Source organism: Sphaeramia orbicularis, chromosome 6 (assembly GCF_902148855.1).
Source record: "Sphaeramia orbicularis chromosome 6, fSphaOr1.1, whole genome shotgun sequence".
Taxonomy (NCBI): Eukaryota; Metazoa; Chordata; class Actinopteri; order Kurtiformes; family Apogonidae; genus Sphaeramia; species Sphaeramia orbicularis.
The window spans coordinates 448,847-459,339 of record NC_043962.1 but is presented as its reverse complement, the minus strand read 5'-3'; the positions used below and the strand labels follow the sequence as shown (position 1 = coordinate 459,339).

Below are 10,493 nucleotides of genomic sequence, written 5' to 3'. Positions count from 1 at the left end.
CTGAGTCGGAGCGCTGATGTGTTCATAAATAGTCGGTTTATTTGGAGATCGCACAAACTGAAAGCTGATGGATTTATTTATTTTGTATTTTTAAATAACCAATGCTGTCATAGCGGCTGCAGCTCACAGACTCTCAGGCTTTTTCCCTCCAGTTAATGGGAGGGGGCGGGCTTTCCTGTGTGCGTGTGCGCTCTCGTTGGCTGGTTTCACTTGAAATGAAATCCTCGGTCAGATTCCAGGTTTTGTGTGTAAATGTTGAGTAACTCACTGAATGCAGCCTGAAGGTGTCTTTTGCGGCAGAGCTAATGCGTGACCCTTCAGCTGTTTTTATGGTGTTGGTCTGATGCACCAGCAGGTTCAGTGCAGTGTGTGTTTATCCTTCAGATCAGCGCTGTCAACCCTGTCCTTTTAGTTCAGGTTCCACATTCAGCCCAGTCTGACCTCCAGTGGGCAGAACCATTAAAATAATAGCATAACAACATAGAAATAATGACAACTCTTAAGGTTTTCTCTGTGTTTTATTGCAATAAAAAACATTAAGTTATGAAATGATTTGCATTTACAAACTATCCGAACAAAAAGGATGTGAATAACCTGAAAAAACTCAACTTTCTTAAGAAAAATAAGTGCAATTCCAACAATATTATGCCTCAACTTATCATTTATACATGTGTACACTTTTCACACAATGTTATAGAAACATTTGGTAACAGGCAGAATATTGTTAAAATTTTTAAGTTTGGAATTTGGAACTAAACTATGAACAATTTGTACAATATTATGTGTCAGTTTAAGATTAAGGCAAGGCAAATTTATTAGTAGAGTACAATTCACACACAGGGCAATTCAGTGCTTTACAAAAATGGAAAAGAGAGAGGTTAAAAACACAGAATTACAATTAAAACATAATCAATAAAACAAATAATATTCAATTAAAATTAAAAAATCTATTAAAAATCTATTAAAATTAAAAAAAAAAACACAATTTACAAATCAGAGTGGATCTACAAAAGCACCAAACATCATGTAACAGGAAGAATATTGTTAATATTATAGTTAATTTTGATTTTGTCCAGATTTTACTGCTACAGGGTAATTATGCTGTTATTTCACTTTGGATCATATTGGTCTGAATGTGGAACCAGAACTAAAACCAGTTCAGCGTCCTTGATTGTTAATATCAGTGTAATTTCTGTGTTTTGTAAATTCATGCTGTGGGCTGGATTGGAACCTTTGGAGATAGAGGTCGACCGATAAGGGTTTTTCTGAGGCCGATGCCGATTTGGGAAAAAAAAAAAAAATTGGTCCGCCGATTTTTTTTTTTTTTTTTTTTTTTTGAGGCTGATATTTAAGGTCAGTTTTTTTATTTTTTTAAGGCACATTGACCATAAAATACAATCAAAACACTCAGATACTTAAGATTTTTATGCAGCAATATGAATAAAATTATTAATACATGTACACATAGTACTCTTTTAACATTTATTGAACTTCTGGCGCTGCCCACACAGGAGCCTGATCAAATATCTTATACCATTTTTTTAACTACTGATCAAATATCGGCTTTCAAAAAAATATTAAGGCTGATGGACAATATTGAAAATAATCAATATATTGGCCGGCTGATATATCAGTCTACCTGTATTTGGAGGACCGGTTTTGGCCCATATGTTTGACACCCGCGCTGTCGAGTTTCTCCTAGTTTGTCATGTTCCAGTGTGAGTGGTAAATGTCAGTGTGTTTTTTAGTCGTACAAACTGGGACAAACACAACGCTTTGAAATCCTGCGGGTCATAAGACTCCTGTGTGATGGTACTATTCATCCAATAACTAGGACACCATGGGAAACCATGACTGAATATACAGCTTTTCTAAAGATCTACATGAGTACTTCTAAACCAAATCACCAGTATTTTCTTCATTTCTCCATCATGCTGCTTACCCTGTCATCCCTTTGGTTCTCTCCTGTTTATGGGATGGTTGTACTGGTCACATGAACCCACCTGAACAGTGCATGATGTGTGGATGAGGACGGTGTTGAACATCAGTCAGCTGGGTACCAGGGCCTGAGGGGGACTTTTGGAAGGACAGCTTACATGTACAAACTGTGACCTGGAGATGAGAAGCAGTTTGAAGCAAAGTTTAACCCTGTAACAGATGCACTTGACAGCATTCAGATGACTGGAACTCCTGAACCGTTTGTGTTTTCCACTGAATTCAAACGCCATCGGAAAGCTGAGGTCCTGCATTTTCCGACACTGTATAACACTTTACGGCACCAGTATGGGAAATGGGAAAAGGAACCGTTTCAGAGACTTCCACACAGGCTAAAAAATGCTCTAATATGGAAACTGTTCAAGAACAAAACACAGGCTTGAGCAGATGAAAGTTTATTTCTGCAATCTCATAAAGTTTCATTATGGACATTTACAGTTGGTTTTGTTTTTTCCACAGTATTTTTTATTGGTTTTCAAGTTTTATAATGAAAGGTGAACAAAAAAAAGTAAATAATATACACTCAACAAAAATATAAACGCACCACTTTTGTTTTTGCTCCCATTTTTCATGAGCTGAACTCAAAGATCTAAAACTTTTTCTACGTACACAAAAGGCCTATTTCTCTCAAATATTGTTCATAAATTTGTCTAAATCTGTGTTAGTGAGCACTTCTCCTTTGTCCTTTGCTGAAATAATCCATCCACCTCACAGGTGTGGCAGATCCAGATGCTGATTAGACAGCAGGATTATTGCACAGGTGTGACTTAGGCTGGCCACAATAAAAGGCCACTCTAAAATGTGCACTTTTACTGTATTGGGTGGTCCAGGGGGGTCAGAAAACCAGTCAGTATTTGGTGTGACCACCATTTTCCTCGCACAGTCTTCTTCATGAATTCTCTGAAACAGCTTTGGAGATGGCTTATGGTAGAGAAATGAACATTCAATTCACAGGCAAAAGCTCTGGTGGAGATTCCTGAAGTCAGCATGACCAGTGCATATTCCCTCAAAACTTGTGACATCTGTGGTATTGTGCTGTGTGATAAAACTGCACATTTTAGAGTGGCCTTTTATTGTGGCCAGCCTAAGGCACACCTGTGCAAAAATCATGCTGTCTAATCAGCATCTTGATCTGCCACACCTGTGAGGTGGATGGATTATCTCAGCAAAGAAGAAGTGTTCACTAACACAAATTTAGACAGATTTGTGAACAATATTTGAGAGAAATAAACCTTGTGTGTCCACAGAAAAAGTTTTAGATCTGTCAGTTCAGCTCATGAAAAATGGGAGCAAAAACAAAAGTGGTGCGTTTATATTTTTATTCAGTGTACATAAAGAACATAAATTAAAACAAACCAAACACCCATAAACACACCCTTTCACACCAGGTAGACTTACACCAAATGAGAAAGAGAGATAGCAACAGAGATATACACTACAAACAAAAAGTTAAGGATATTTCTTTTTTTTTTTTTTTTTTTGTCATTTTTACCATTTGTAAATAAAACTATGTCTGATCATTAAAAAAAAATATTTCAATTCACACAAAAAAGTAAAAAGCACTGTGCAAGAATCCCAACTGAAAAAAATGGCCCCAAAATTTTAAATATCCTTAACTTTTTGTTTGTAGTGTATGTAAATAGATAGATATAATTTCAGTCATGCGTTTTTTCCTTATAATCATATATACATATATGGAAAAATAAAATTAAAATACAACAAAAATGAATGATAAAAAATATGACCGTAATAATAATTTGGATGTCATGCCCCTATTTTCCAGATTCTATAATGTTCATATACGGTTCCCATAGTTGTACAAATTCCTTCAGTTTTCTTTTGGTAATAGGAGTCAGTCATTACAGTTGTTCCTGATAATAAATAGGCTAAAAACTTCAAATCAGTTTTTTTATTTTTCACTAAAACACACTGTTTTGAGCATTTTTTATTTATGATAATGATAATTAATGGACAGATATTAAAAGTTAAGTTGCCAAAGAAATGGCAAAAAAGACCTTTTCTGACACTTTTATTCCAAAGAGCACATGAAGACACTGGTCTGAAAATGATTAAGGGGAAAAACAGGACGGGTCGTTCCTCTGAGGCCACAGGAGTTGAGGGGGGTGGGGGTGGGGGCTCTACAGCTTCACATACCGAACCTTTAAATTTGGGGAAACGGGGTTGAGGATGTCTTGTTCTGGTGCAAAATGGTTTTAAATTAAACTGTTGTACACTTACGGCCTATATTTGAAGTATATGAGGAATATGGCAGTTGAAAAGGTACTGTGAATGGGGTCGTTGCTTCGTAACATTAACACTTGATGGTGTTTTTGATTTGTGGGCAGACATTCAGCAGCTGGAGACTCATATGAAGAACAGAAAGCAGAGGGAGCAGGAGGCCCGGGACCCAGTGGTGGGCCAGCTCCAGCAGATGATCGACAGCTTCCAAAGCTCCACCGATCAGCTGACCAATAACATCACAGCCAACGTCCGGGCTGAGGTCCAGCACCAGGTCCAGATGATGGTGGGAAAGTATGTATCCTGGCATTCCCGCATTGATCACAGTCGGCCGCTTGTGATTGGACCGATGACCCGCTCAAACCTGTTTAGAAAGTTTGTTTTTCCTTCTCATTTTTACCCTCGGCCCTCACCACAGGGTATCGTCCTCAGTTCGTCATCCGTCCGTCTGTGCCAAAACTTTGGTGTGGACTGAAAGCTGAGGTGTTTTTTTTTTTTTGTTTAAGTTGAAAAGTCATAATTTAATTGACAGTACATGAAAAAGAGACAGTGACCAGCTGGAATAGACAGCAGTAGAGCCTTACCAATTCCCTGTTTGTGTCTGTGCTGGAGGTTGGAAGGAATACTCTTGTATTTGTATTTTAGTTACAGGACAGGGTGTATTGGCATTAGTTACAAAGAATGAGAAGCATGCACCAGATTTAGCAGAGAAGCTCATTTCCATCTGTTGTCCTGGACAAACGACTAACACAACAAACACCACATAGATTACAAAGTCCTAATATACTGGAAGAAAAGCGTGAAACATGACAGATACAGGAAAGTCTGCTCAGATTGAACGGCTTCAGCCTAGTACAGAAAACAGGGCTGACATTCTAAAAATACACCAACTTTCCTAGAGCAAGAGGAAGATAGAAAAGATAGAGAGAAGAGAGAGAAAAAGAAATAGCAAGAAAATGAATAAATAAATGGATACCGTAGATAGAACCTGCGGCTCTAAAGTGATGCGGCTAGTTTTTTTTCTGGGCTAGTGATCGATCTGGCTGACGAAGAAGGAAATAGAGCTGCTGCACGTAAGCGTGGCATCAATGAATCCATGGTGAGACGATGGAGACGGGGTGGGTGTGGCTTATAGTCCGGAAAGTACGGTAAATAAGCTAATTTTTGCTAATAAGTTAATTGTTTTTGGAGGTTATGTTCAGATTTCCACAGAGTTCCACACACGTCATGACGTCAGTGTAAAAGGTGTGTTGGGGGGGGGTGGGGGGTGCAGGTAAACACAGGTGGGTCATAGAGAGGCTCCCAGTCACAGATTTGAAGAAGATCCAGGATCCGATATCTTTAGACCAAAACCAAAGCCGAGGGTTTTCAAATGCAGGCCCGTCCTCTGTTCTGTGGGGTGGCTCACCCCTCTTCCTCTGCTCTACTTCACATGTTTTTAAAGGACTTTACAGACTGGACTGCAGTACAGGGTGTATCAAAACAAAAACAACTATACATTTTGAAAAATGACCCCCAGTTCCACATTTGATAATTTTGTAGTTTTCTTTTGTGGTCGTCTGTAGGTAGTGGATTGGTGGATATTTGTCCACATTTACAGACCCAGGTTTACATGCATGAGTGAGCAGGAGCAAACTGAGCAATCCAAGTTCAAACTGGTTTGAGCGAAGTAGCGGTGGGATTTACATCCAGTCAAAATTCATGGGAGGGGCCAAAGGGAGGGGCCAGTGGGCATCCATCTGGTTTTCCACAGAATTCCCAGGTTCCAGCATTAACACTTTGGACACCATGTCAGTTTAGTTTCTTTACCCGTGGACGCTGTTCCTGCTTTTCAAAGGGAATTCAACTGGTTTAGGCTGAAAATGTCACTGAGGGCAGCACAAATTAGAGTTAGGATTAGGCTTAGGCCTGTGTACCGGCAAGAGTCTGGCAATACGATACAAATCACAATACTAGGATCACGATGTGATATATCATGATACTGTTAAAAAAGCAATTTTTTTTTCTTTCTTTTTTTTTTAAATGATTATTTCCTTGAAGAATTGAATTCCATCATAAATCTGCAAAAATCCTAAACACATTTGTATTTGATCCCAACAGGATCTAATGTTCTATCACCAAATGTTCAAACTGAAATTCTGTTTTCCAGACATTCCAGTTTCAGATCCTGTTCAAATGTTCGGATTCTATTAGTTCACAACTAACATCAGAACAGGATTTGAGTTCAATCCCAACAAAGGAACCAACATTACTGAATAAAAGAGTGTGAAATGAGAATAAATAAAATGGAAACAAAAAAAGAAAAACAAAAATCTGAAATGAACCTCCACAATATCTGCATTTGAATAAATACCTAAAAATATTGATACAGTGTCGTGAAATGAAATATCACAATATATTGCAGAACTGATATTTTCTCACAGACCTAGTTATGGTTAGGGTTAACTTGTTACCAGTTTGAACTTGGATTGCTCAGTTTGCTCCTGCTCACTCATGCATGTAAACCTGGGTCTGTAAATGTGGACAAATATCCACCAATCCACTACCTACAGACGACCACAAAAGAAAACTACAAAATTATCAAATGCAGAACTGGGGGTCATTTTTCAAAATGTATATATACATATTTTTTTTATACACCCTGTAGATCAGGGGTGTCAAACACGCGTCCTGGGGCCCAAATGTGTCCCCCCAAAGGTTCCAGTCCGACCCCTGGGATGAATGTACACAGTGTCTAAATTCCACAGTCCAGGCTGTGGAACTCATTTTAGTGTGGGTTCCACATCCAGACCAATCTGATCTACAGTCCAATAAGAACAGCAGAAGAACCCACACAAAAGAAGGACTGCAGATTTACTACTGGGTTGGATGGAAAAATAATCTGACATTATGTCTGTAAATAATGACAACTGCAAATGTTTGTCTTTGTTTTAGTGCAAAAAATCACATTAAATTCAGAAAATCTTTCCATTTCCAAACTCTCCTGTACCAATAAAATGTGACTAACCTGAACAAATGTGTCCAACCTGAAATGTCTGTATTAAATTCAGTCCAGTTTGAACTCTTTTCTTCCTGTTCCTCAGTGTTTAGTGTCTTTGGAGATCTGATCCAGAATGCACATGGACTAATGAGAAGTGGAGGAAGAAGACTGAGAAAATTACACTGATTTTACTGAAGAAATGTCCGTTTTTTCAGGTTATTCACATCTTTTTTGTTTGGATAGTTTATAAAATAAGTATTTTCGTAATTTAATGGATTTTTTTGCACTAAAACACAGACCTAAATTGTCAGTTGTCGTTATTTACAGGTTCTTCTGTTCTTATTTTACTTTTTCGGTCCACTGCAGATCAGATCAGACTGAATGTGGAACCTGAAAGAACAGGAGTTTAGAACCCTGCTGTACAGTGTTCCTTCCTTCCTTCCTTCCTTCCTTCCTTCCATGTGCCGTTTCAGTGCAGCAGAATTCACCCTGAAGCTGTACTTGTTTACATAATTTTCAACCACACACTAAAGTTAAAGTAATTAAAACCAATATTGTTAATGAATTCTGTGGAGTTGTGTATAGGTGGAGAAGAAAAACAACCTTTTTATTCCCCAGAAGGAATAAGTTTAGGAGCTGCTGCCTGCATTCACATGTTTTATTAATAGTAGGTGCTTCAGAAGTGTCCTTTCCGTCCTGATCGTGTTCACGCTGATGGATGTGATAGCACTGACTGACATTCCAAAAGGTGTTTTTGAGTCTCAGATGTGTGTGTGTGTCAGCAGAAGCCCTAACAGCAGTCCTGGCCTTTATTCAGCGCCTATCGAGCAGCTGCTTAATGGATCGCAGAGTAGAAACAAGCAAAGCTTAATCCTGGGACTAATGTAAGAACATAAATTCGATTGAGTCTCTTGTTCCCTCTGCAATTAATTTGGTGGCCTCTGGAGCTTATAGATTTGTTGGGGGCAGAGCAGGGAGAAAGTAGTCTGTTAACTCCGGCTTTATGAAAACTTTAAAATCTTGACAGAGACATTATCAGATTGGGACTTGGTTTTAAAAATCCAGCGTGATAACCGGTACGTGAAGTTTTTATTTATTTTATTTAACCTGTATTTACCCAGGCCAGCAATTAAGAACAGATTCTTATTTACAAATGCAGCCTGATCAAAGAGCAGTGGCTCCTGGAGGGATGGGGGGTTAGAAAATATCAGTTCAGCAGTATATCGCGATATTTCATTTCACGATACTTTATCGATATTAAAAAGTCCTGTATGGATATTTTTAGGTATTTATTCAAATACAGATATGGTGGAGGTTCATTTTTGGTTTTTGGTTTTCTTTTTTGTTCATATCTTCTTTATTATTATTATTATTATTATTATTTAACACAGTTTTATTAAATCATGGTTCTTTGAATCCTCCTAAAAGCACTTTTTTCTGTCTGAGAGGCAGATGGGAGTTCCTTTGGAAACTAGGAGAGTTAGAAACATTTTGTGATAGAACATTAGTTCAGTGGTTCCAACCTTTTTTGTCTCCTGACTCCATTTTAACATCACAAATTTCTGCCGACCCCAGACATTCAAAATGGAGACTTTTTTTTGCTAAAATTAATTTGTTTTTCATAGTTTGGTCTACTATGTTGCAAATAAAGGTTAATTTTAGAGGACATTTAGTCTGTATAATGTCTTATTGTGGACATTTAGTCTATATAATGTCTATTATTGTGGACATTTAGTCTGTATAATGTCTATTATTGTGGACATTTAGTCTATATAATGTCTATTATTGTGGACATTTAGTCTGTATAATGTCTATTATTGTGGACATTTAGTCTGTATAATGTCTTATTGTGGACATTTAGTCTGTATAATGTCTATTATTGTGGACATTTAGTCTGTATAATGTCTATTATTGTGGACATTTAGTCTGTATAATGTCTTATTGTGGACATTTAGTCTATATAATGTCTATTATTGTGGACATTTAGTCTGTATAATGTCTATTATTGTGGACATTTAGTCTGTATAATGTCTGTTATTGTGGACATTTAGTCTATATAATGTCTATTATTGTGGACATTTAGTCTGTATAATGTCTGTTATTGTGGACATTTAGTCTATATAATGTCTATTATTGTGGACATTTAGTCTGTATAATGTCTATTATTGTGGACATTCAGTCTGTATAATGTCTATTATTGTGGACATTTAGTCTGTATAATGTCTATTATTGTGGACATTTAGTCTGTATAATGTCTGTTATTGTGGACATTTAGTCTATATAATGTCTATTATTGTGGACATTTAGTCTGTATAATGTCTATTATTGTGGACATTTAGTCTGTATAATGTCTATTATTGTGGACATTTAGTCTGTATAATGTCTATTATTGTGGACATTTAGTCTGTATAATGTCTATTATTGTGGACATTTAGTCTGTATAATGTCTATTATTGTGGACATTCAGTCTGTATAATGTCTATTATTGTGGACATTTAGTCTGTATAATGTCTATTATTGTGGACATTTAGTCTATATAATGTCTATTATTGTGGACATTTAGTCTATATAATGTCTATTATTGTGGACATTTAGTCTGTATAATGTCTATTATTGTGGACATTTAGTCTGTATAATGTCTATTATTGTGGACATTTAGTCTATATAATGTCTATTATTGTGGACATTTAGTCTGTATAATGTCTATTATTGTGGATATTTAGTCTATATAATGTCTATTATTGTGGACATTTAGTCTATATAATGTCTATTATTGTGGACATTTTGTCTGTATAATGTCTATTATTGTGGACATTTAGTCTATATAATGTCTATTATTGTGGACATTTAGTCTATATAATGTCTATTATTGTGGACATTTAGTCTATATAATGTCTATTATTGTGGACATTTAGTCTGTATAATGTCTATTATTGTGGACATTTAGTCTATATAATGTCTATTATTGTGGACATTTAGTCTGTATAATGTCTATTATTGTGGACATTTAGTCTATATAATGTCTATTATTGTGGACATTTAGTCTGTATAATGTCTGTTATTGTGGACATTTAGTCTATATAATGTCTATTATTGTGGACATTTAGTCTGTATAATGTCTATTATTGTGGACATTTAGTCTATATAATGTCTATTATTGTGGACATTTTGTCTGTATAATGTCTATTATTGTGGACATTTAGTCTATATAATGTCTATTATTGTGGACATTTAGTCTATATAATGTCTATTATTGTGGACATTTAGTCTGTATAATGTC

At 36.4% G+C, this 10,493-nt stretch overlaps 1 protein-coding gene across 7 annotated transcripts in view; it reads left to right on the top strand.

The window, feature by feature from the left end:
- The window catches only part of edc4 (enhancer of mRNA decapping 4), a 79,098-nt gene that overhangs the window by 51,480 nt on the left and 17,125 nt on the right, over positions 1-10,493 (top strand). For all 7 annotated transcript variants that reach the window (XM_030135876.1, XM_030135878.1, XM_030135872.1 and 4 more), the window contains exon 27: positions 4,341-4,527. In XM_030135876.1, coding sequence (XP_029991736.1) covers positions 4,341-4,527 — 187 coding nt within the window. The remainder of the gene's footprint in view (positions 1-4,340; positions 4,528-10,493) is intronic.